General features: G+C 35.4%; 2 protein-coding genes across 10 annotated transcripts in view; both read right to left on the minus strand.

Moving 5' to 3' along the window:
* Window positions 1-5,626: 5,626 nt before the first annotated feature.
* The window catches only part of CFH (complement factor H), a 79,986-nt gene continuing 58,066 nt past the window's right edge, over window positions 5,627-27,546 (minus strand). For 3 of the 9 annotated variants that reach the window (XM_033099415.1, XM_033099408.1, XM_033099405.1), the window contains 5 exons: window positions 9,634-9,816; window positions 8,807-8,983; window positions 7,605-7,778; window positions 6,510-6,692; window positions 5,627-6,046 (listed from right to left, as the gene is read on the minus strand). In XM_033099415.1, coding sequence (XP_032955306.1) covers window positions 5,838-6,046; window positions 6,510-6,692; window positions 7,605-7,778; window positions 8,807-8,983; window positions 9,634-9,816 — 926 coding nt within the window. In that variant the 3' untranslated portion in view covers window positions 5,627-5,837. Of the gene's footprint in view, window positions 6,047-6,509; window positions 6,693-7,604; window positions 7,779-8,806; window positions 8,984-9,633; window positions 9,817-10,735; window positions 10,910-11,938; window positions 12,116-13,623; window positions 13,798-14,473; window positions 14,684-15,145; window positions 15,323-19,215; window positions 19,393-21,199; window positions 21,380-21,488; window positions 21,672-22,452; window positions 22,630-27,242; window positions 27,420-27,546 lie in introns of all 9 variants that reach the window. The other 6 variants (XM_033099414.1, XM_033099407.1, XM_033099409.1 and 3 more) reach the window with 6 other exon arrangements.
* LOC117018562 (complement factor H-related protein 2-like) lies at window positions 12,122-12,960 on the minus strand (the record flags this gene model as incomplete). Its single annotated transcript, XM_033099628.1, is given in 2 exon segments — window positions 12,122-12,308; window positions 12,768-12,960. Coding segments are annotated over 2 exon segments (354 nt in total), but the record flags the coding sequence as incomplete, so codon positions are not given.

Genomic DNA, 27,546 nt, shown 5'->3' on the forward strand with positions numbered 1-27,546 from the left:
TCTAACCAAAAAACAATTGACATCATTCCAAAATTCATGTGGAAATTCATCCTGAAAAAAACAAAATGGAGTACTTATAATTCAGGATATCTAGATTTATAATAAAGTTATTCTGTTTATCACAATGTGGAACTGTCATAAAGATAAGCATGTTTTCCGGGGAAATCAGTGACACCAGACACACATACACACACCCCCCCACACGTCATTCAGTGGGGAAAGTTTTTTCCAGGAAATGGTGAGGTAACAGTTGGATTCGGGTAAACAAAACACAACCTTGGCCTGTGTCAAGTCTTCAGTCTGGCCTAAGGCCCAGTAGAGGCCAAAGCTCCAAAATCCTTAAGGCCCACAGGTCTATGACTCACCCACAGGGGCCTGGGGAAGGCTCCAAACACCCTTCATTTCCACCACTGACTCTGCAGCACCATGGGATCTGCTGGGTCATGTGGCCCAAGTGGCAGAGGCTCTGCATGGCGGCCTGGACCTGTGACAAAGCCTCTTCTTATTTTGTGCCTCACTTGCACCAGTAGTTTCTGGGGACCATTATTAATACATGGGCTAGAGGAGCATCTTTAAATGAGGGCTATGTTGCCTCCCAAATCTAGAGAGACCCACTAGGTGTCGCACTTTGGATTTTTAGGTTGTGGGGAAGTGTGAATGTGTGTGTCTGTGTGTGTGTGTCTGTGTGTGTGTGTGTGTGTGTGTGTGTGTACGCACGCACGTGTGTTTCAGCTAAAAGGGCTATCCCAACATACCCCACATCCCCAATCCCTAGAAATCTCCCTGAGGTACAAGGATCCTGAACAGTTGCTGAATTTATTATATTTCTATCACCAGGCATGCGAATGTCTTACCAGTCAGCCTAGAACGTCTGCCACTGTTGCTCCGTGGATCCAATGAGCATAATATCACCAGTGGAATGGACCAGACTGTTTCCTCGTGGACGGGAAAGGTGAGTCAAGTCGCTGCAAACGAGGTGATGACCTGGGGCTGCACTGCTGATAGACTCCGGAGGTAGGGCAGTGAAGGTGTCCCGATGCCCTTCCAACCAGAAGAAAACTGCTTTGACTGGTCTTCCCTGACAAGTATAGAGAAAGCAGCATTTGCCCGATGAAGAGCTACACATGAGCATGTCCTAAGATACTACAGGGGCTGTTTCAACGTGCTCACTCAACGAAACAACATCAGGTAAACAGGTGCATTTGGTGCGTCTGGTTAGGCTTACACTCATCCACTGTCATCTCCAACATGTATCTGTTTGCTGCACGAGCCACATAGGCAGCAAGTTGATGGGGATTTAGTAGGAACCAAACCTCCTCCCCGAATCTTTCCAGTCCTTGAAATCCATCAGCGTCAAAGTATTGATTTTACTCTACTATTATTTTGGTGGAGGCAGTTCTGTTGGCTTCGCTTGGACTTTTCCATCATATTTCCCCTCATTCCACAATTAGGGGAACCAATGCGTTGACTCTTCCTGTTGCTCAGAAACGTACAAAGAACATCTGAGGAAAACAGTGCAATATTCTTTCTGAAGAATGCAAACGTACACTGGTCCAAAAAGAAAAGTAGCGGAAGTCTCAGCAGCATTGTCAATAATTCTTAAGTTCATAAACACATTTGTCCATACTACGAATTTCCTGAGAAAGTTTTCACAAATCCCTTTCTTCTTTATTTCAAAGGAAAAGAACCCAGAATCGAACTTATTGTAATACTATCTCTTTAAGTAGAAAATGTAAGTAGAAAATGTCATGTCTGCTGGAAGAAACACAGCCAACATTGATGATACTTGGGGAACAGCCATAGCTTTGGGGTTTTGAGTATTATGGTTTCTATATCATTGTTATCCTTTCCATATCCTTGAAGTTCTGCTCAAGTTTTTTATTTGTTGTTTTTGAGAGGTACAGACCCTTATGGGACTTGACATGTCCAAATCTAGATGACTCCCTCACTGACACAGGGTTTCATTTCCTTATTACTCAGGTATCAAGTGGGGACATGAAGTATAGACCTGGATGGCTGCAGGGTCTCCTGATCCTATCCAATAGGACATGCTGTATTTTACACCCTAAGCTTTCTGCAAGTCTGAGATAACTTTTGCCAAAATGACCGATTAGTTTCCTGTTAAGATGAATTTCTGAATTAAAGACCACAAGTGATCTTCAACCAAGCAGAGCACACAATGCAAAAACCCATAGCTTTTATTTTGATTACGACAAGTTTTTTGTAATGTTGCCAGAGACAGAGAACAACAGCCACAAAGCTCTAAACACAAGGAGACACTTAGGTGACAGCTAGCCCCACTGCATATTATATTTAAGAAGCCTTTACAATGGTACAGTTGGTGCTGCCCCCAGAGTGGACAGATAGAAAGTGGATTATAGTAGAAAGTATAGAAAGGGAAACGCACACAAAGAAACTGTTATGTGATCCAAGTCATAATTCAAACGACTAGCAAAAGACAATGTTTTTAATACTCGTAGATAACTGGAGAGTCATTCTGAAAAATAAAATTCATTCCTTCACACTCTGTTTCGTTGTAGAGATCTCCACATAAGAAAAGAAACCCCACACATTCAGCACAAAATCTATGGGAGCATTTGTTAAGAACAGAACATTTAAAACTATGACTCAGAACTGGAATAAATAATATAAGTAGTAATTAGAAGAGCATATCATTCAAAAATATCTGCTTAGAAAACATGAAATCAAAAGCCAAATAACAACTTGGACAATATATGTGATTCCTATCACAGAAATGTGGAAAGTGATAATCTTATGAATTCTAAACAAGGAACAATAATAGGAAAAGGGGACCAGTATCTTAAATAGAAAATTAAGAGGAAAAAAATCCAAGCCAATGGTCATTAGATATCTTAAATGCAAATAATCACATTTATAATAACAAAATACACATTAAAACGATACAGCGATACCATTTATTATCTAGACACAGAGAAAAATATCTAAAAGGCTGACAACTTCCTCAGTTGGCAAACCAAAAAAGGGAGGCTCGTTAGGATAGTACAGAATAAGATACAGACTTCTATGGAAAAGAAGTAGACATAGCTATGAAATTGCGTGGTGATCCATTCATTTCACTTCTAGCAGTTTATCTTGACAGTATGCCCACCTAAGTATATTTATCATAGCACTCATTATCATAATAGGAAAATAGCAGATGGCTCAGTGAGATACATTCTCAATGGAAACAGCAAGGGATAGATAAATCAGAAACTGATAAAATTATACCTTTATTAAATGAGGGAACAAGTATGATGGAAGTAAGACCATCCTGCATAGAACCTTCTCGTATCACTTCAACTTTTAAAACATGTTGGTGTTCTTCATAAACAAACAAACAAACGCAAAGGTCAAACTAAAAGAGGAAGCAGCAAAATCAAATATTGAAAAATATACTAATACCACCATATGTAAAACTCCATTAATTTTGTTAGCGAGCCAACCAAAGATAAGAATTAGTTCAAGTCACTTTGAGAAGAGTACTGACACTCAGTGTCAAACATCCTGGGGCAAAATAAATGCAAGGCTATTTTAACCTTCACTCAGTAGTTTAGCTGCTAACAGTAATATTAGTATTAATTTTGATGTTATCTTCATGAAAATGAAATGTAAGAAATAGAGAAGTAAAGAGGAAGAGAAAATGTATTTCAGAGTTGTTTTATAATGCTGCATTATGAAACTTGAACTGTAAAATCTAATAAGCACTAATGAATTTTAAATTCCATTTCTACTTCAAAGATCTGACAATCGGAAGACCCTAGAAGTAAAGACATTTCAACACTATTGAACACCACCATCCAGCACCACTAGCACACAATTCTTGGGTCTAAACACTATTCTTCAAAAAAAAAAAAAAAAAAGAAACCCTGAAAAACCCTAAAACTCCCCCAAACTAGAAATTCTTGAAAAGTTATATGATTATGGGTGTTGGCCAGGATAAGAGTACAGTGAGCCTGGAACATGGCGTTGTGCTATAAAGAAGAGAAATGCTGAAAGACTAATGGGGATATATTAAAAGCAATGAAAAGCCAGTTCAAGAAGCACCCATTAGCTAAATTTGGGATAATGTGAGCTTCCAACAGAATAATGAATGGAATTAATTGTGACAAATGGAATAAATGAAACTTTAGGAATCCATGCTGACACACACAAAATTTTAAAAATAGGAACTCTTTAAGATTATTATGGAAGGTCTTTCCTATAACTCCTTACTCCAAATGAATAAATAAATAAATAAATAAATAAGTAAATCAATAAGTAAGTAAATAAATAAATAAAACGAAATAAAATAGAAATGAAAGGGCGAAAAATAAAGATTTACCATAGCTTTTTAGGTGAAACTTGAAGCGGAGTCGGTAAATTCACATTCATCTTTATACAAGAGTGACATTTTATAAACACAGAAAAAAATGATAAAATTGATCTTAAAAATGAGCATTTTGTAGCCAACAGTGTAATAACTGATTATAGACAAGTGTCATCGATGCCACACCTATTAGGTGAAAGGTTTTGCAGACATAGCATATGTACAAATGTTATGTCAGTAGCAAAGAACTTGCCAATGGTAGCAATGTTCCTTTACACGTGAGAATCTTGGCTGTCACCACTAATACAGATTTGCACAAATTGGCTCCTTGGTGACAGCCAGTTTTCTCATTTTAGGAATGCCACTTGATTTGATGCCACAGGAAGTAACAAGGTATCGCTGTAAATTACTTTTAGGTTATTTACGTATTAATTTTCAACTTAAAGTTGACATTTTTTCGCAGAAATCAAAAATGTTTAGTAAACTGATTTTAATTAATTCTGTGTTCGAAATGTATGAACATAGAAATCATATTTTGGACACTTGTGTTTGAATCTTTCCAAAACCGTTTATACCAGCAAAATTATGAAAACGTTATTAGGTTCTTGGTAGTTCTTGACAGATGTTACCTTACTTTCTGTATGTTTATTTTAAATTGACATAGTCCTGTGCTTCAAAAGTGATATATGTTAAGGACAGGAAAAGGTGAAAATACAGGTAAACATATAGGAATTGAACACCGATTCTTACCCCGATTTTCTTTAAATTCAGCTACAGTTATGGTGTTTTAATGTACTTCCTGCCAATCTTTGTTCTATGCACAGTTATTCATTATTCAAAGCATATTGTGTGGGTGTGGGTGTATGTTTACACTTGATATTGTATTTTGATCACTTTTCACATCAGTGTTGTAATAGTTATGCACCCAGTGAGATTCTAATTCATTTTTATGATTTATGTGAATTATTATGTGGGTGAATAGACATCTTGTACATCATGTATTTCATCATTTTGGGGTATATTTAGCTATTGAGAGACAAGCAAAACTAAGTAATAAACTCTTACATCTTATAGCTAACACAGGTATGACGTAGTTTTATTTTTACATGTTTGTGCAGTGATATTATTTGGAAGATGGAGACAAGCCTTTATTTCCATTTCCTCTGGTATAAGAGCCTCAGAACACCTCCGAAGTTATGGAGGAAGCTCTAGCAGTTTGGAGAATGGTGGATGGAGCCAGGATCTCAAGTGACTGCATCTAATTTCTGCCCGTAGATGTTTTATGAATAAACACACAGATTTTTGGTTTGTCACATTTTAATGAGATGCTTTTAAGAAGTGATAGATTGGTCTCTCAGATTACATGACATCCTCCATATAATATTTACACAAATTCTGATTTATGAATAAAAATTTTCTGATTTTTCAATGCTTGAAAAAAATTGAGAAGTATTGGAATAATAACAAAAATTCTAAATAAGTGTGCATATTATACTTTCATGACTTTGTTCTATCGCCATCTTCTCACACAAATGGGATACTCCAGTTTGCCTTCCCGACAGCGTGCTCGAAATGCAGTCTTTGGTGAGTGTTCACGATACCCACTTTTACACACAAATTCAACAAAATCATCTGTTCTAGAATAAAGTTTTTTCTCATAAGTCCATTTAAACTGTATATGATGTTTTTCCATAATTTCTTCTGATACTATACATGCATCTGAAGGTAAAAAAAAAAAATGAATATAACAGATTAACTAGCATACAAACATTTCCCGCAGATTTTCAGAGTTTCAGATAGAATCCTCTATATTTGGCAAGGAATTCCTTCTCAAAACCTTTTTCAAACAAACTTATTGAAAATCCATCATTTACATATGAATCAATACACACAAGTAATGATGTAAAAATGAGGAACCATGTCTAATGTGTGACAATTAACTGTCATAATCATACATTCGTAATGTCAATTATCATAGAAAGAGCTGTTATTAAAGAATCCCTTTTGCTGTTGTTGCTTAATTAAGAATTTTTAAATTATTTCTTCACATATGCATAACTGGTAGACAAGCAATCGGTACAATTGTTGTATATTAAGTCATCAAAACTTGATCATAAACAGGAAAACCTCACACTCATTATACTGATTTTCTCAGAATGCATGAGAACATCGAAGTACTCACCTAAGCATTTTGGTGGTTCTGACCACTCTCCATCTCTACATGTTATCTGCTTGTTTCCCTGAAGTTCATACAAGAACCGGCATTGGTATTCAACTGATGACCCTGGAGCATATTCTGCTAATGGGAATGTGGTGATGTCTCCATTTGGAATAGGTGGAGGGGGCCCACATTTTCCTTTAGACTCTAAGAAAAGGTATTATTTAATTTATTGAGAGACCAAAGAAAAACACAGGTTAACATAAGCAAATAAAAACAGCAAAATATGTAATATGAAGACTTGTGACTCCTGATGACAGAAAAGACTCACTGAAGTAATTTTAATCACTTACACTGAGAATAACCCCACGTGAAAGCACATGTGAAACATTAACAAATACATTCTTTGTGTTCATATATCCCTTGGCTGTTTGTATTCTTCTTAGGAGAAGTTTCTGCTCATTGTCATTTTTCAGCTGAAGAAAACCCTACTATTTGCGGTGTGCAGAAAACTCACTTCATACTTGAAAACATAGGTAGGCTCAAAGTGAAACACTGGGTAAAATATACACCAGGCCGAAGTTTAAGTGGATAATACCATATGTCCTTTGTTGGTACCCCGCGTTTCCTGAACCCTAAACCCTGGAGTACCCCATGCCAGGTTCTCAGAATTTTTTTCTATATACGCTAATTCACTGGGTGAGATCAGCTCGCATCCCACCTTTAAATATAATCCATATGCTGAAGAACCCCAAATTTATATCCTGTTCTATGATCCGCCCCAGCTCGTCCAGGTCTCAAAGTGGAATTCTATAGGTCTGCCAAACGGACTTAAGTTGCCTTTAATATATTTATTCCTCGGGAAAAACTGAGTGTCTTAATGCTTAAGATGGGGAATGTTCCATGAGTCCAACTATTCTACTCCGGTTGAAGCTTTCCTAATATCAATAGACCATATTTTTAAATCAGTCCATAAAAAAAATTGGGTTTTAAGCACCATCATTTTATGTGCACTAAATAGTTTTACTACATAGAAACTACTTCACTATGTATTTATAGCAACATATTTTGTCCCTAATGTATTCTCCAAAATTAGGGAAGAGAAATAAGATGCTTTACCTTTGCACTGAGGTGGTTCTGACCAGGTTCCATCTAAACACATCACTTCTCTATTCCCAAATAGGGCCAAAGGTCTGATGCACTCATAACGTACTCTATCACCAGATATATACCTAGGCATCCCGTCTAGAATACGAGCATTTTCCACTGTGGGAGGATTCGCACAGGAAACATCTGAATAGGAAGAAAGAACATATCTCTAATGTAACGACCATTTTCAATACAAATGAACAAAAGGAATTCCGATATATGCGTTATTTCAGGGAGCTTTAAAATCAATGCGTAATATGTCATGAAAAATAATAATTTTCTAAATTTACATGTAAAATTTAGAAAAGGAGATAAACAATACATTTTTTTAAGATTTAAGCTTCTATACATTAAATTCCTCTCCCATCCCCTCTAGAAGTTTAAAAAACATCTTTGAGGCCAACAAAAATGACGTTCTTTCTGGACATTTTTCTTTGAGTTTAATAAAATAAATATTATACATTACATAAATTAAAAATGAATGTATAACCGCAAAAAACTCATAATAAAGAGATTATTTGACAAGAAAATTTAGTTTTCAATTGTCATGTACAATTGAATTGTAATTTTAAGCTCTTAGAAAAATACACACAAGTACATACTTCCTTAGAGAAAAGTTAGGAATTAACACACTTTGACAAACACCTTTGTTGAAGGAAGACGATGTACAGTCAACGGACCCAAAAAATACGAGTTGTAAAAACATAAGAAGAAAATAAATGTATAATTGATAAAAACGCTGCAGTGATTTTGGCGAGGGGCAATGTTTAAGGACACCACCATGAGCCAAGTGTAATTCCTCAGAGAGATTCAGGTAGATATGGAGTCATAATCAGCTATCGTGCAGGTTCCCAAACTAAGGTGCGGGTGGACTCTTTTGGGAATTGTTACAACAGTGCAGGGCACACACGTGGAGTCTTTGACTGTGAGTCTGAATGTGTCTGTGAACTTGCATTTGCATTTCTATCAACATCCCAGAAGATGCAGTGCCTGCCATCCCTGGACCGCACTCTGAGAACGAAGGGGAGAGGAGACTAGCGATAGTGTACCCGTGCCATCCCTTTCGTGGTGGCATAAGCGTTCTTTGACTGGGCCTGAAACATAACTATGTCTGCTTTTTAACAGTGCTAGAAGCAATTTAAGAAATAAATTTTAAAATGTCGTCGCCTTACCTCTGCATGTTGGTTCCCCTATCCATTTGCCTTTCATACACTGCACAATATTGGACCCCTCCATTTGGTAATATTCGTCACATTTATAAGTCAGTTCTTCTCCTGAACTATACGATTTCTTCCGCTTACTCACGAGTATGGCATTAGCAATCCTGGGTGGGTCAGAACATTTGGCTTCTGAAAGGAAAGCAATATACATTTTATTCTCACTAAACAGTCACCAAACAGTCACTTTGGTGACTGTTCACGATACCCCTTTTACAGACAAATTCAACTATGTCACCTGTTCTAGAATAAAGTTTTTTCTCATAAGTTCATTTAAACTGTAAATTATGTTTTTCCATAATTTCTTCTGATATTACACATGTATCTGAAGGTGAAAAAAATGAACATAGAACATTAAGTAGCATACAAACATTTTCCACATATTTTCCAACTTTCAGATAGAATCCTCTATATTTGGCAAAGAACTCCTTCTCAAAACCTTTTGCAAAAAAACTCATTGAAAATCCATCATTTGCATATGAATCAATACACACAAGTAATGATGTAAAAATGAGGAACCATGTTTAATATGTGACAATTAACTGTCATAATGAAACATTCGTAATGTCAATTATCATAGAAAGAGCTGTTATTAAAGAATCCCTTTTGCTGTTGTTGCTTAATTAAGAATTTTTAAATTATTTCTTCACATATGCATATTTGGTAGACAAGCAATCGGTACAATTGTTGTATATTAATTCATCAAAACTTGATTGTAAACAGGAAAACCTCACACTCATTACACTGATTTTCTCAATGCATGAGAACATCGAAGTACTCACCAAAGCATTTTGGTGGTTCTGACCACTTTCCATCTCTACATGTTATCTGCTTGTTTCCCTGAAGTTCATACAAGAACTGGCATTGGTATTCAACTGATGACCCTGGAGCATATTCTGCTAATGGGAATGTGGTGATGTCTCCACTTTGAATAGGTGGAGGGGGCCCACATTTTCTTTCAGACTCTAAGAAAAGGTATTATTTAATTATTGAGAGACCACAGAAAAACAAAGTTTAACATAAGCAAATAAAAACATAGCAAAATATGTAATATGAAGACTTGTGATTTCTGATGACAGAAAAGACTCACTGCAGTAATTTTAATCACTTACACTGAGAATCACCCCATGTGAAAGCACATGTGAAACATTAACAAATACCTTCATTGTTTTCATATATCTCTTGGCTGTTTGTATTCTTCTTAGGAGAAGTTCTGCTCATGGCCTCTGCCCATTTTTCAACTGAATAAGACCCTACTATTTGCGGTGTGCAGAAATCTCACTTCATACTTGAAAACATAGGTAGGCTCAAAGTGAAACACTGGGTAAAATATACACCATGCCGAAGTTTAAGTGGATAATATCATATATCCTTTGTTGATACCCCGAGTTTCCTGAACCCCAAACCCTGGAGTACCCCATGCCAGGTTCTCAGAATTTTTTTCTATATACGCTAATTCCCTGGGTGAGATCAGCTCGCATCCCACTTTTAAATATAATCCATATGCTGAAGAACCCCAAATTTATATCCTGTTCTATGATCCGCCCCAGCTCGTCCAGGTCTCAAAGTGGAATTCTATAGGTCTGCCAAACGAACTTAAGTTGCCTTTAATATATTTATTCCTCGGGAAAAACTGAGTGTCTTAATGCTTAAGATGGGGAATGTTCCATGAGTCCAACTATTCTACTCTGGTTGAAGCTTTCCTAATATCAATAGACCATATTTTTAAATCAGTCCATAAAAAGAATTGGGTTTTAAGCACCATCATTTTATGTGCACTAAATTGTTTTACTACATAGAAACTACTTCACTATGTATTTATAGCAACATATTTTGTCCCTAATGTATTCTCCAAAATTAGGGAAGAGAAATAAGATGCTTTACCTTTGCACTGAGGTGGTTCTGACCAGGTTCCATCTAAACATATCACTTCTCTATTCCCAAATAGGGCCAAAGGTCTGATGCACTCATAACTTACTCTATCACCAGATATATACCTAGGCATCCCGTCTAGAATACGAGCATTTTCCACTGTGGGAGGATTCGCACAGGAAACATCTGAATAGGAAGAAAGAACATGTCTCTAATGTAACGACCATTTTCAATACAAATGAACAAAAGGAATTCCGATATATGCGTTATTTCAGGGAGCTTTAAAATCAATGCGTAATATGTCATGAAAAACAATAATTTTCTAAATTTACATGTAAAATTTAGTAAAGGAGATAAACAATACATTTTTTTAAGATTTAAGCTTCTATACATTAAATTCCTCTCCCATCCCCTCTAGAAGTTTAAAAAACATCTTTGAGGCCAACAAAAATGACGTTCTTTCTAGACATTTTTCTTTGAGTTTAATAAAATAAATATTATACATTACATAAATTAAAAATGAATGTATAACCGCAAGAAACTCATAATAAAGAGATTATTTGACAAAAAAATTTAATTTTCAATTGTCATGTACAATTGAATTGTAATTTTAAGCTCTTAGAAAAATAAACACAAGTACATACTTCCTTAGAGAAAAGTCAGGAATTAACACACTTTGACAAACACCTTTGTTGAAGGAAGACGATGTACAGTCAACGGACCCAAAAAATATGAGTTGTAAAAACATAAGAAGAAAATAAATGTATAATTGATAAAAACACTGCAGTGATTTTGGGGAGGGCGCAATGTTTAAGGACACCACCATGAGCCAAGTGTAATTCCTCAGAGAGATTCAGGTAGATATGGAGTCATAATCGGCTATCGTGCAGGTTCCCAAACTAAGGTGCGGGTGGACTCTTTTGGGAATTGTTACAACAGTCCCAGGCACACACGTGGAGTCTTTGACTGTGAGTCTGAATGTGTCTGTGAACTTGCATTTGCATTTCTATCAACATCCCAGAAGATGCAGTGCCTGCCATCCCTGGACCGCACTCTGAGAACGAAGGGGAGAGGAGACTAGCGATAGTGTACCCGTGCCATCCCTTTCGTGGTGGCATAAGCGTTCTTTGACTGGGCCTGAAACATAACTATGTCTGCTTTTTAACAGTGCTAGACGCAATTTAAGAAATAAATTTTAAAATGTCATCGCCTTACCTCTGCATGTTGGTTCCCCTATCCATTTGCCCTTTATACACTGCACAATATTGGATCCCTCCATTTGGTAATATTCGTCACATTTATAAGTCAGTTCTTCTCCTGAACTATACGATTTCTTCCGCTTACTCACGAGTATGGCATTAGCAATCCTGGGTGGGTCAGAACATTTGGCTTCTGAAAGGAAAGCAATATACATTTTATTCTCACTAAACAGTCACCAAACAGTCACTTTGGTGACTGTTCACGATACCCCTTTTACAGACAAATTCAACTATGTCACCTGTTCTAGAATAAAGTTTTTTCTCATAAGTTCATTTAAACTGTAAATTATGTTTTTCCATAATTTCTTCTGATATTACACATGTATCTGAAGGTGAAAAAAATGAACATAGAACATTAAGTAGCATACAAACATTTTCCACATATTTTCCGACTTTCAGATAGAATCCTCTATATTTGGCAAAGAACTCCTTCTCAAAACCTTTTGCAAAAAAACTCATTGAAAATCCATCATTTACATATGAATCAATACACACAAGTAATGATGTAAAAATGAGGAACCATGTTTAATATGTGACAATTAACTGTCATAATGAAACATTCGTAATGTCAATTATCATAGAAAGAGCTGTTATTAAAGAATCCCTTTTGTTGTTGTTGCTTAATTAAGAATTTTTAAATTGTTTCTTCACATATGCATATTTGGTAGACAAGCAATCGGTACAATTGTTGTATATTAATTCATCAAAACTTGATTATAAACAGGAAAACCTCACACTCATTACACTGATTTTCTCAGAATGCATGATAACATCGAAGTACTCACCAAAGCATTTTGGTGGTTCTGACCACTTTCCATCTTTACATGTTATCTGCTTGTTTCCCTGAAGTTCATACAAGAACTGGCATTGGTATTCAACTGATGACCCTGGAGCATATTCTGCTAATGGGAATGTGGTGATGTCTCCATTTTGAATAGGTGGAGAGGGACCGCATTTTCTTTCAGACTCTAAGAAAAGGTATCATTTGATTTATTGAGAAACCAAAGAAAAAAACAGGTAAACATAAGCAAATAAAAACATAGCCTAATATGTAATATGAAGACTTGTGATTTCTGATGACAGAAAAGACTCACTGAAGTAATTTTAATCCCTTACACTGAGAATCACCCCACATGAAAACACATTTGAAACATTAACAAATATTTTCATATTAAAGCCTGGAGAGATATGGATGCAGGTAACGCTTGAGACCAAACTTCTTGCACTCCCATTCTTCTTTGCCCGTACAGTCCTCCTACGCTATGACATATTGTTACTGTTTGCTTCTGTCAAAATCTATTTCCACAATTATGTCAAATATGTTAGAAATGATATGTTTATAGGGCTATATCTGAGAAACCAACAGTAAATTGAATAACAGTGAGATTCGTGATACAGGATGAGATGAGAAACCTGAGAATGGTCCTCAGAGCACGTCGAAAGTGCGCAAAAGGTGATGTCACAATGAAATATTCTGGCTCGCGTCACTGAACTTTTCTGACTACTAGGGCTAATTAATTCTCTTCCAGAACCCAGAGCTCCCCAGAGCTCCCGTGTTAAATTCTGGATTCATACTGGTGTCATTAATGTTCTGAATCAAAGCTATTTGTCAGACTCAGAATAAAATGAAATACACTATACTTATGCATTCTGGTGGACGGGACCATCTTTCTCCTATACATTTTACAGATGCAGGTCCATCAATCTCAAATCCTTTGGAACACCTGTACGTCACTTCTATTCCATATGGGTAACTGTTTAACATTTTAGGTCCAATACCATTCCTAATCAAAGGTGGTGGTCCACAAGGAAGTCCTAAGAAAAGAAGAAAGAGTGACTGCGTATTGTACTAACTCTGAAATAAGTTTTATATACTGGTTGTCAGACGTGGTACTTGTTTTGAAATGAAATGACCACACAGGAGCTAATATGTTACAGAGAAGGTGCACAAATGCTTCCTGAAACCACCATTGTGGTGGGCGAACAACTGTGACTTGACCAAGAACTCGAGAATAAAAATATCAACATATTTATAAGTGGGACCATCAACGCTGCTGTAGCCAATCATGAGTAATGAAGGGAAACACACTGAGAAGTAATCATCTTAAGGAAAGTGCCATATATTGTAAGAAATCAGAAGGGACATTGAAAGAACATCAATGTTTTTCAAAGACCTAGTGGTGAACCATTCACTACCTATATGAATATGTAGGAAAATGAATAAGTATACCTATATGAATAGGTAGGTTAATTTCACTACACAGCCTTTTGTATAAAAAACACTAGAACTAGAAGTGATTTCATAATGAGCCAACTAACAAAAATAGGATTGATACGGTCATGCAAATAGTTTGGTAATTTATGTAAAACATATAAAAATGGTTTTATATATTCAGAACACTAAAGAATTATGTCTCATGACTTTGAAGACAATTGGTTATTTTAATGACTTGCACCAAAAATAGAATTTTAGTTTGTGTGCTGTCCTTACCTATACACCGAGGTGGAGAAGTCCATGTTCCCATGTGGCATGTTATCCCATCCTCTGCAGATATCCTGAAACCATCTTCACAAATATAATTTAATTTGGTGCCATGTGTGTAAGTGTGGGGTTCATGTTTTTCTTCTCCTTTTTCTGAAGAGATAGGTGAATTCACGGTTCCATGTTCGATGTGAGGTGGCTGAGAACATGGAAGTTTTTCTATATGAAGAACACAGATCAAAGAATCAAGCCCAGAGATAAATGTTTCATTTGCGAAATAAAATCAAATGCTACTTGGGATTTTGAAATAAGGATAATTTGAACAAATTAAGTTATGTAAAACCTGAAAAGTATTTAAAAGTTGCAAGGAAATATGTCTGCCTAAAATTGATGCCACCATCCGCTTCTTCTAAATGCCCTTCCCTTCGTGTCCTGTTCCTAGGGGGTGGACACTACACATAAACAGAAATTGTACCTGGCATTTACACAGTGAGCTAAAGTTTTTGTCTCTGTTCATTTCACAGTGAAAGTGATTGTATTTGTGCAGCTAGACTGTCATTTCCCGTTGCAGGATGTGGTGGAATAGATATGGAGGAAGCCCTGCATCCGGCTCCTTTGCTCAAAGCACAGGGAGTTTTACCCTCCTTAGGAAGAAGAGGATAGCAGGTGAGGACCACTGACCAACACAGCGTGGAATCGGCTGCCATATTCCATCCTTGCACTCAATTTCTTCTGGTCCCTGAATGAGAGAGTTTTCTTGACACAGAATAGATATTTTCTCTCCATCCTGATAATTCACTGTAGTTGTCATTTTTTCAGTTTTGGGAATCTGTGGTGGAGGTGGACATCTTCGTACTTCTAAAAATATTAAAATTACATTTCTCTATGAAAAGTCGTAAGCTAAAAGGATAATTCAGTAAACAGAAATGTCAGTAATAATATACGCTAAAAGACCAAATTATAATGCAATGGTCTTTTTTATGTTCTTTGGGTGTATGTCTTTTATTTTGCTTTTATTTTGTTCTTTGTTCTATAAAGCTTGTTTGAAAGCTATAAATATCTACACTTTTGCTGTATCTCATAGATTTCAATGGGCACTGCAATCATTGTCATTTTATTTAAACTATTGCTTTTTGATAATTATTGATAAAGCTCTTTTTCAGCTTTCCATTTTTTTGAGATGGATGAATAAGGTCTGTAGGTCTCTAATTTTATTATTTTTGCTTTTAATTTGGAGTGTGGTTTAAGGACTTTTTAAATTGAAATTTGTTTGGAATTCCATTATCACATGGCAATGATCCATTGTTTTAAATTTATTGATTGTATTAAAATAGGACAACAAAGATTGTAAGACAAAGAGTATTACAAATGGTATAGATTTATTTTATAATCATAAAAATTAATTCACAAGCACAAAGCAGTTATATATGTAGATAAAACATTTCAAATAGACAAAGCAAAGATGAATAGAACTAAAAAAATAAATATCCAATTCCACAATTCTAGTTATTAATACTGATAGCCTTCTAATTCTAATAGGACAGATAGACAAGAATTTTTAAAAAGGCATCGAAAAATTTTAACACAAATGTGAACCTTTTTCACTAGGTCTGAAAACTAGAGTCTACGTGTGCTTTCATATGAAAATGGGACCATCGAAAAGATGGAAAATGAGTGGTACAATAACAAAAACATGAATAAATTTCAAAATGCTGAAATCTTACCCAGTACAAGCTCTGACAAGAGAATTACATTAGAATCGATACGAATAAATTATGCAAACACAGGATATTCATCAATTGTGCACATTGAACATGTGTAGTTCTTTATACACCAATGATTCCACAATAAAACTGGTAAAAGAAAATAAATATTTGGAAATTGAATAACAGACTTGTATATAACTGACAGGTCAAAGGAGAAATCACATGGTCTAGTAGAAAATATTTCACACTGACTTAAATGAAAATGAAATGGAAGTGAAATATTTTGAGACACAGCTAAGCACTTAGAAGAAAAAAGATGGAGTTTTACATAAGATTTATATTTTTAAAGTAGGATGGTTTAAACCCATGTTTTAATTTTCTACATTAAAAAGTGAGAAGAGAGTAAAATGAAAATCAAAATGTTCAGAAGGAAGGAAACTGTAAGTCCAGAGAGAGGAGAAAATTGAAAAAATTGAGAAAGAAAAATAGGAAAGAAAAACAGAAAATTGATAAAGCTTGCTAAAATAGTGAATGCCAATTAAGCAAAAAAATGGAAAAGAGAGGAAATGGAGAATATTAACAGTGCTTAAATGGTTTTTTGACAATATTAGTAAAATGTAAAAACAAAACAAAACAAAACAACACAACACCCTATGAAGAATGATCGGGTACAAGAGAGAAACAAGTATCAATCTCAGAATGAAAGGAGTGATACCAGAGAAGATACTACAGAAGCAAGAGGGAGAGTGAAGACTAAGTGACTATTAAACAATAGAAAACCAGCCAATTGATAAATTGGGTAAAATGGAGCTATTTCTTCAAAAACACAACTTCCTTACATTGACAGCATAGAAAATTTGAATAGACCACCACCTATTAAAGAAATTGAATTGTTCATCAAGGAAACCTTCTAAATTAACATCAAACTACCTATCAGCTGCCTTCACAGGTGAATTCTGTCAATCCTTTAAGAGAAAATTAGTACAATAACACTACGTGTAATGATATTACACATGTACTTTCAGACACAGTGGGGCAGAGAACATGTCTCAGTGGGTTTTTATGAAGCCATCATATTTCTGATAACAAAACCTGACAGAGACGTTGCAAGGAAAAGTAATTTTAGACTAATATCCTCCATGAATATAGATGCAAAAATTCTTAAAAATATATCAGCAAAGAGAGTACATGGAAATCGAGAAAGAATAACATCACCACCAAGTATAGGAATGAGATTTATTCAGTGATCAAAAACTTATATATGTAATTCATTGTATTAACAGAATTAAAAAAGACATATTATCCTATGAATAAATGCATAAAGAGCATTTAAAAACATTGAGCAGAGGTTGATAATGAAAGTCCTTACTCAGCTATGTGGGAAGAGAAGGAAATTCCTTTAATCTGATAAAGGGCATCTAGCAAAATCCTAAACTAACATTATACTTGTGGTAAGATGCTGAATATCCTTCCCAGTGGTCAAGAATAGGATAAAGATGTTTGTTTTCATCACTTCCTTTCAAAGGTTTATTGAAGGTGCTCATGAGTGCAATAAAACAAACAAACAAAACATCTAAAATAAAAAGGGACTGGCAGAAATAAAATATTGTATTTGCAATGATACACTTGCTTAAGGAAAATTGTAACAGATCTACAAAATAGCACCTAAAATGAATCACATAATAGTGTAGTTTCAGAGTATAAAATCATACACAAAAATTGAGTGGATGTCTTTATATGTGCAGAAAAATTGGGAAAACGTAATTATGAAAAATTGCATGTTAATATTAAAAATATAAAATATAAATACAATTTTAGAATAGGAAATTATCTACACTTATATTATTGTTGGGAAAATAGAAGCATAAATAAATAATTGAAGAGATAATGTTTATGGTTAGAAAACTCAATGTGGCTAATATGTCAATTCTTAATTTATATATCATTATATATGCCATTTCTTTTATTATACAAGCTGATATTGTACAGAAATTGATAAGCTTTCCCTGGAATTTCTATATTAATGAAAACATCAGAATAATTTTAAACATCTTGAATAGGATGAGCATAATTGGAGAAAATGTATCGGACTTCAAGACTTAGTATGAAGCTATAATTATCCAGGATACGTGGCAGGGATAAGGATAGATAAATGAATAAATGGGCCAAATAGAGGGGCCAGAAATAAACCATCACTTCCATAGTTAATTGATTTTCATTTGACAGTCTTTCTCACCCATAGCACTAGAACAATTGGATTTTCATATACAAAAAAAAACTTCAATCCCTATTTTACACCACACTTAATAATTAATAGAAGATAGATATATACCTAAATATTAATGCTAAAACTATAAAGCTTCAAGAAGAAAATGTAGACAAACACTTGTACTTCACTGCCTGTAAATGTTACTTGTTGCCTTTAGGACAATCTAAAGAGGAGTGGAACTGTAGACAGTAGATTTGTTTTTGTATGTGTATGAAACTACTTTCTGTACATTTCAGGCCTGAGGAAATTGGTAAACTATTGAGGTGAGTGAGTCAAGGTGCCCTCTAGTTGGAGAAGAATGAACCCCTTGCTATCGGAATTGGTGGTGACAATGTGACTCAGAGTTTTCAAGGTAGATACAGAGAAACAAATAGATAAATGGATGACTAGATATGCGCATACGTACATAGATACTTAGAGAGACAGACAGACAGGTAGATACTTACAGAGATACTAGACACACACATAACAGCCATAGGCACAGGCACATTTGTAATATAAGAAACTGGAAGCAAATGGGATTCCAACAGTAAGAGGACGCCTGCTGCCCAGATGTTAACTTAAAGCCACCACATTTCTGAGTGGTTTGTTATATAGCTGACTAATGCATACGACACAATTATTATTTAGAAACAGTCTTTTGGTTGCTTTCTAAATTACATTCCAATTTGAAAATTATTTGTAGTAATAAATAGTTCAAAAATATTTTAAAAGACACAAGACTCTTTTTACAAAGTAGGAAGAAATAAATTTTGAAAACGTTATAAACAGCTTACCTGTGCAGGTTACTTCGGGATCCCACTCTCCATTTTTGCAGATTGAGTGTCTGTGTTCTGATTTTCCTCTACATGTGTAAATTACGTTCATATTATGGGTATAGTCATCGTTATTTGATAGGTTTGTCTCCCGTGCAATTGACTTTGATAATTTACACTTCTTACGTTCATCTGTTTCTATACATTGAAAATATTACCATGAAGAAACTAATAATAAGAATCAAACCAATTAATACAAAAAATAGCTATAAAACCAATAGAACAATGAAATTAGAATGTATGCCTAGAAATTCCACCAACAAATCTATTCCTGGTCATGTTGCATGAGATGGGCTATTCTGTATGGACATAGTCCCATGTACAGTCAGTTCAGAGTCAATTTCAGAGAAAATATCCATCATAAAGACATTTTTAAATTTAATAACTGATTGTATGTTTTAAAATTTTTCATTAAATTTATTGGGGGTGACACTGGTTAGTAAAGTTACATAGGTTTCAGGTGTACAATTCTGTAACACATCAGCTATATATTGCATTGTGTGTTCACCGCCCAGCATCAGTTCTCCTTCCGTTACCATATGTAACTCCCTTTAAGCCTCTTCTAACGTCCCCCTCCCCCTGGTAACCACTAAACTATTGTCTGTGTCTGGTTTTGGTTGGTTTCTTGGTCTTTTCTTGTTTTCAGTTTTATATCCCACCCATGAGTAAAAGAATATGATTCTTGACTTTTGCACTTTGGGGGACTCAAGAGCATCAGAGCTGCACTTAATGGATGATATACATAGTGAAGAGTCATCACGTGACTAAATCGGTCCCATTTGAAATCTGTGCCAATGTCCACATCCATATGTTTCTCCATATTGTCTTTAACCCCAAATCTTAAAATGTTAAAATGAAAACAATTATTGGTGGAAAGAGAATATATGAGCTAGTATAATTATAGTCTTTTGATAAAATTAATGTAAGTTGATGAGAAAGTTGATTTAAGATGTAGTGTGAATAAAATGTGAATATTAAAACAGATCTTTTGCATGATGACCAAAAAACAGAATTAGAAACTAACTGAGTGCTTAAAGTCATGACCTCTTTTGTGTATGTATGTGTATATATATATACTCTTAGGATCCTTGAGAAGGTATTTTATATGTCTATCACCCTATAATCTCTTAGTATTATAATGCCATTATAATAAATTTTTCCTGGCTCCAGTATGAGTTACATAGACCTTGGAAATTTTTTATAGAGTTACCGTGTTTCAAAAATTCAGTGCAAGTGGAAATCGTTGTTGAATTTGACAAAATATTAGTGGAGCCTCTAGGCAATATTTGTTAATAATTTGTTAATGATCAGAGCTAAGTGAGGATGAAGAGAACAAAGAAAATTCAAGTATTTGGAACAAGAATAGCAATGACTTTGTAACACAACCTTTAAAAAATAAAATAAAGGAGACTAATTCAAAACAGACCAGAGACTTGAGAACTAGTCCTATTTTCAGGACTGGCCCACAGAGTTGAGCAGACAAAAGCGAATACTCTTCAAGGGTTGGTAACTGAAAGAAGACATGTAGTCAAAAGGTGGAGTGGTGGTTATTGTCACTATGTCTGTGATGGATTGGTTTCCGAAAGGACTTCTTTGTTTGTTAGGAGAAAACAAACATCTTGAGAAGAGTGAAAGCTAGACTAGAGGGAGGCACAAAATAAACATTGAGAGGAGAAAACTTTGGCCATCTTTGAGTACAAATTAGCTTTATACTTATAAACAATGTTAATATCAGGGACAGATTCATAAAATTCTATTGTTAGTTTCTAGTTTTTCCTCTGCAGACACATATGAAACTACAAACAACAGATGTTTGGATTCACTATAACTTATGACCTGCCATTTTAAAGAATATCTCCAAATGTCAAAGATATGCTTGCAAGTAGAGTTTAACAATAAACATATTAAATGTTACTGAACGTCAATTTGAGAAATGTATTCTCACCAATGCACCGAGGAGGCTGGGTCCACCTTCCCCTGATACACGTAACTGATCTATGTCCAATCATTGTGAATGCTTCTCTGCAGTTGAACTCTACTGAATCTCCATGGTGATAGGGAGCGGCAGGGGATATCACATAGCCATGAGCAAGTGCAGGGACGTCTCCACAGGTGCTGTCCTCCTCTGTGAAAATTTCACAAACACACGTTAACCTTTAAATTCGAATTTATGTGCTTATGTGACGATAAACAGTGCTGACTCTAGTCTAAATATTAATGTTTGTATACATTACCAATACACATGGGCAAGGTTGTCCATTCTCCATCAAGACATTGAACTCTGTGAGAACCTTTCATCAGAAATCTAGGTTTGCACACATACTCCACCACTTCACCATGTTGATATTCTTCTTTAGGGGTACTTTGAGCTTCCCCATTGGGGAGCTCAGGGCGTAGACCACACGATTTTACTTGCTCTACGGTAGAAATATCATGTAATTGATGGTTAAATTTTCTATTTTACAACCTAAAGCTCATTAAAATGAAGAGACCTTTTTCTTTACTTTATTTTTCATTATATAACAGAGCATTCTTAAACAAAGGACAAAGGATGCTATTTACCTATTTTGTCTCCCAGTTCTGTTACTTATACCAAACTAGCTTATTGGAAGCATATGTTAGTCCAAAAACCATGTGCAAAATTCTAGATATTCTAAAAATATATGCAAACCAATTAATAAATATCATTGTGTAACTTACAGCAATATTCATATTTCATGGAAACACTTTTTCAAAACGTTTTTGAAAAAATACCATCATTTGAGGCAAGCATTTGATAAACTAATTTTAACTTTGACTAAGCCGTTCACCTAGCTGAATTGACTATAAGTTGTTTGAATACTGTTTATGCATATGCAGAGAAAATTGCAGTGAAGCCCATGCTGATTAAAATGTCCAATATTAATGGTGGAATGGTAGGCAAAAAAGATATGATGACAGCAATCTGTCCACTGTCAGACACAATATATGTATCTATGGATACTTTCAATACATATTTCAAAAAACAATGGAAGATTAGTTTCTTTAGTTAGGCAATCAGAGTTCTCTACTAGACAACACACGTTCTCCTCAGGTATGTCTGCGGCTCAATGCCCTAGATTACAGGCACTCTGGAAGCCAACAGGAAACAAATAGAGAACAACAATGTGATAACCGATATTCGAATTCTTGTTTCAGCACTGTCAGGTAAACATTTACCTTTACATGTTGGAGGATCAGGGGACCATCCAAAGTGGTAGCACTGAGATGAATCTGGTCCAACAATTTGAAGTCTGTTTCTGCAGGAGAATTTCAGCACGTCTCCGACTCTATATGTGTCTTTCCTTGGCTCAGCAATTACGTATTTTTCTATATCGGGAACTGTGCATTTTCTTTCTATAGAAAAGGTCGGATAATTTAATGAGAATATATAATTAATCATTGCCAAAGTAAATTTTATCATGTCTTGGAAAAATAAGTTGCTGTGTGTTGCACATAGAGAGAGGCATCGGATAAATCCTCTCTCTTGAAAAGCATTACCTAGGTTTTATACACCCTTTACATTCAGATCGGACTCATTGAAAAGCAATACATGTGTCCTGAAAATTTATTTGTAAAATTAACTTGCTTATATCACTGACATTTATGAAATTTAATGCTGTATTTTTTTGGATTATCTAGGCATAAAACTATTCTCTCACATTAAAAAACAAACAAACTAATGCTACATATTTTAAATTGCATGATTAAATAAAAATTGGTATTTTTGTTTAAAATAATTGGGGAACCAGAAGATACAAGATAGGCATTTCTAATGTATTTCTGTTAGGGGAACATTAAAAGTTAATTAATATTTTATAAGTTAATAAATAAAAATGAAAACAGGATGAAGAACCATGTTGAAGGTCACATAGCTAAGCATATTCCAGGTATACTAAATATTTATATAGTATACAACTATCTATTCTTATTATACTTATTATATATATGTATTGGCTATTAATAAACTGTTAATTATTCTGATTCAAAAGAGAAAGGTGTAAATTTATTTCTTAAAATTTTTAGAAGCTGTGAAATTTATGACAGTATTAAATATTATCAAAATATGCAGTTTTTTGGTGGTGGCCGGATGGCTTAGTTGGTTAGAGCTTGAGCTGTGAACAACCAGGTTGCCGGCAACTAAGATTGCAAATGGCGACTGGACTTGGGGCTGAGCTGCGCCCTCCACCACTAGATTGAAGGACAATGACTTGACTTGGAGCTGATGGGACCTGGAGAAACACATTGTTCCCCAATATTACCCAATAAAAAAAAGTACTTTTTTCTTATTTGGAATCCTTCCATCTTGTTAACTAATATGTAAAATTAACACCTGGAATTCAAAGACTGGAATCGTACCAAATTGAAAATTCATACTACCTAAAAGTCAAGCATTAACACACAATCATAAAAATAGATGTCAGGAAACTATCTTTTAAAGTAATGATACAAAAAAAAAAAAAAAACCTCCGTAAATTTTGTTTTGTTTTTGTTTTAATATTGAGCTTTGAGCTTAGTTGAGGAGATCACACCTGAGTTAGAATCACTGTGATTCCTCTCCTAAAATTCTATTCTAATATTCTATGAAGTTCTTTTAGTTGTGTGTGCCTTTGTTTACGTATTTTGTGCTCATTTGATATACGTTTTCTATGTCATCATATTGCGCAAAAATGCTGCCTTAACAACAACAAAATAATCTTCCCTGTTGGCTATTTCCAGCTGTTATATTTATGTAGAGACGATGACTCAGAAATGTTATTAAAGAGTATGAATGAGTATAGCCTGAATTAGAGATGCTTATCTGTTTCCAAGAGTCAAAATTTTAAATCCTAGCACTGATAGTTAGAAATGTTGGCATGGCTTTTTGATTATGAAGTGTATATTTATTTACGCTTGCTGTAAACACTGTTTGGTTTATGTAATTTGTGAGAACAACCTTTCCCCTTTGGGACCCTCTCCCCAAAGCCTTGCAGGACATTTAAAGTAAACTCAGATATCAGCCAATCAGTGTGCAATGATTGAGGAATGATGTTTGAAAAGAATACTAACTTGTCATTTGTTTATTTAATACTTGGTAGCTTACACCATGCTGGCGTGTTTCTACCGATGTGTCACAAGGTCATAATTGCCATGATTTTTTCAATAGAAGCCATATTGGCCACATCTGCTTCTCTGTACCGCTGTCTCTGTCTTTTCAGCTCCTTCTCCTTCATGTTTTCCTGCCCTGTCCAGTGACATTGCAAAGCCCTGAGAATTATGTATTTTGTGTTCTTTCTTAAAGCAGGCCCCTCAAAACTGTAAAAGTTTCCAGCTTCATACTTATAACTCCAGAAAGAAATTCTTGATCATCTTAAAAATTCCCCCTTCTATTTAGGATAAAATCCAAACGCCTTATGATCCATCTTTTGCCTCCACTTTCAATGTCATCTTATATCTCTCTCCCCCTATGTAGCTAGACTCCAGGCCTCATGGTCTTTAAATATTTTTAAATAGGTCAAGTTCTTTGGTCTTTTGCTGTTGCACAGAACTTTTTCTCTATCCAGACTGGTTTTCAACCTTTCTGTGCATGGATGCCTTCCTACATGAAATAGAGCCTTCAATCTCCTCCTAGTTTCCAAATCCTCAGATTCTTTTGTGTCTTTGAACACAGTCATATAAAAATATATTAGAAATATTTTTATCATTTGGTTCATTCCTTGGCTTAATACACTGTGGTTATTTTTTCTTCATACTGGAATGAAAGCTCTCAAAAGGCAAGCCTTTTTCACCATTTGTATTTTTCACCATTTTCTCTTAGCCTGTTCCTAGCTGTTTGCTGACAGCCTGAATGAAGCACATTTAACTGGGCCCAAAGCAGTGCTAAGTGTGTCTGTGCCATCTCGATAATAAAGTTTGTGTGTGTGTGTGTGTGTGTGTGTGCGTGCGTGTGTAACAGTGTATGGGTGTGCGTGTGTGTGTGTCCGAGGTATTTATTTTAACCCTTCTCTCCCTTCTGCCACGCACCACTCAATTTCAGAGTCTCAGACTAGAAACTATGAGCTTCTGCTTCAAAGCCCGGTCCTTCCCCAGAGGCTCTGGTTCCCTTTCCCTCTTCCCTTCCCTGGGACTACCTACCTCATGCATTCAGTCTCTGCCTGCTGCCCTCTCTGCTATATCCTCTTTAGCACTCAGTGTGCTCTCATGTCTCCCATCTTTTTAAAACCAAACCAAACCAAACCAAAACAAATCTATTCCCTGTAGTGGACAGTTTCATCTAGCAATATTCTGAATGTTTTAGTCCCCGACCCTCTTTATTCTTGAAAGAGTTATGCCTACATGCTGTTTTAAGTTGCTCACTAATCGTTTTCCTTCAGCGGATTCTATGTAGCCTCTGCTCCATTTATTCCATCAAAAACTGTTTCTGTTACACTTACTGTCGGCTTCTATGCAGCCAAATCCACCACATTTTCAGTCTTCTAACCGGACATATCAAGTGAACTAGAAGCATTTACCACAGTAACTGTAATATAATGTAATTAGATTACAATGCCCATGAGTTTATTGTATAGCAAGCACTGTGGCCAGAAGTTCATATGGAGAATTTAGGCTAATAAGCAAAACTTCCTTTGCAATACTAAAACATTTGTAATATTGAAACATTGTACACATAAGCAAGAGTGAACGAAGCTTCAAACTGGCTTGGCGGTTGCCCTGTGATACACCATTAGCCAATGGTGGAATGGAATTAGAAGCCGTCCAAGCTGACTCCATAGGATTCACTATTAATCCCCCTACTGCACTTCCTTTTCCTTTAATCAATTTCTTCTCTTCACATGTATGAAAACATTCATTCCAACTTTTTTCCTCTTGATTCTGAGTGCTCCTGTCTTCTTCTGTCTGACCTCTAACTGCTGGAATGCTGTAGGGCTCAGTCCTGAGTTCTCTTCCTTTTTTGCTCTGTATTCTTTCCCAACATGATGTCGTCGTCTACATGGTGATAATCTCACATGTGTATATCTCCTGGCTACAACCATACATCCAACTCTGTCGTTTACAATCCAATGTTGATTGTCCATGACAGTTCAGCCACCATGTGCCCAAGTCAAAAGTTGACATGTTCCCCTCAAAGCACTCTTCCTTCCCTCACCACCTTACAAAAAGGCATTTCCATTCACTTTCTTGCTTATCAAAACAATAGAAAAACAAATATGTGAATCCCTTGATTATTACTCTTTCGTACACTCAACATCTAGTAACATCACCTATGTTTTCTACCACCAAAATTTATCCCAAATCTGTTCTCTGCTTTGCCTCAGCCATCATCCTATCCAAATGTCCACCTAAAATTCTCCCAACTCTTCAGTAGAACCAGCTCACCCCAATATTTCCCAAATATTGTTCTGTTTTCCAAGCTTTGCACATACTATTCCCTTCAGTTAGAATACTCTACATCCACTCAGTTTTCTACAGATGGAAGTTCTATTTCTAACGCTGGAAGGCAGACAGCTGATTGGCAAACATAAATGATAGGCACATAATAGTCCACAAAACTTGTCAAAGTCAAAAATAAACAGCTCCTTAGGACTTGTAAAAATTAACACTCAGGTGGGTGGTGTAAAGCAGACACTCAGGAGCAAATCAGCAGAGGAATTTGTAGGAAAGTATAATTTTGGGCATGAGTTCCAAGTTTTACACAATACAACATCTTGCATGTAGAATAGCAAAAACAATTATACTTTTCCCAGAAATCTATGATGTATACGGACCATTGGAAACATTACAGTAATGCACTGGGTTAAACAGATTATTATCTTTGGGCTTCAAAACACCATCTTCACCCAGTTTAATTCAGAAGGAGACACCTTGATTTTAATCATTGTTCCTTAAACATGACTTTACATAATTGAAATTTGTTAAAAAATGAACTATTTTAAATAAATTTTGTTAATTTTGGCAATCCTGAAATAACAATACCTGAAAACAGTACTTACCATGACATGTGGGTGTGTCAGACCAACCATTGTCACCACATACTATGGTACCCCTGGTGTGTCCATTTCCATTTTTATATCCATCATGGCATACATAGTCCAACCTTTCGTTGACCTTAAACCACGTGCCATGACCTGTGGCTCTGGCATTCTCAAATACGGGCACATCACAATATTCTAATGCATAACAGAATTGAGGATTTCATTTCTAATATTATTTAATGTACAGTCTTATTGAGTAAGGAAAAAAGTTCCCCAATTAATATGTGCTAATAAATTATGTATCATATAAAAACAATTTAAG

Source organism: Rhinolophus ferrumequinum, chromosome 27 (assembly GCF_004115265.2).
Source record: "Rhinolophus ferrumequinum isolate MPI-CBG mRhiFer1 chromosome 27, mRhiFer1_v1.p, whole genome shotgun sequence".
NCBI classification, from domain to species: Eukaryota; Metazoa; Chordata; class Mammalia; order Chiroptera; family Rhinolophidae; genus Rhinolophus; species Rhinolophus ferrumequinum.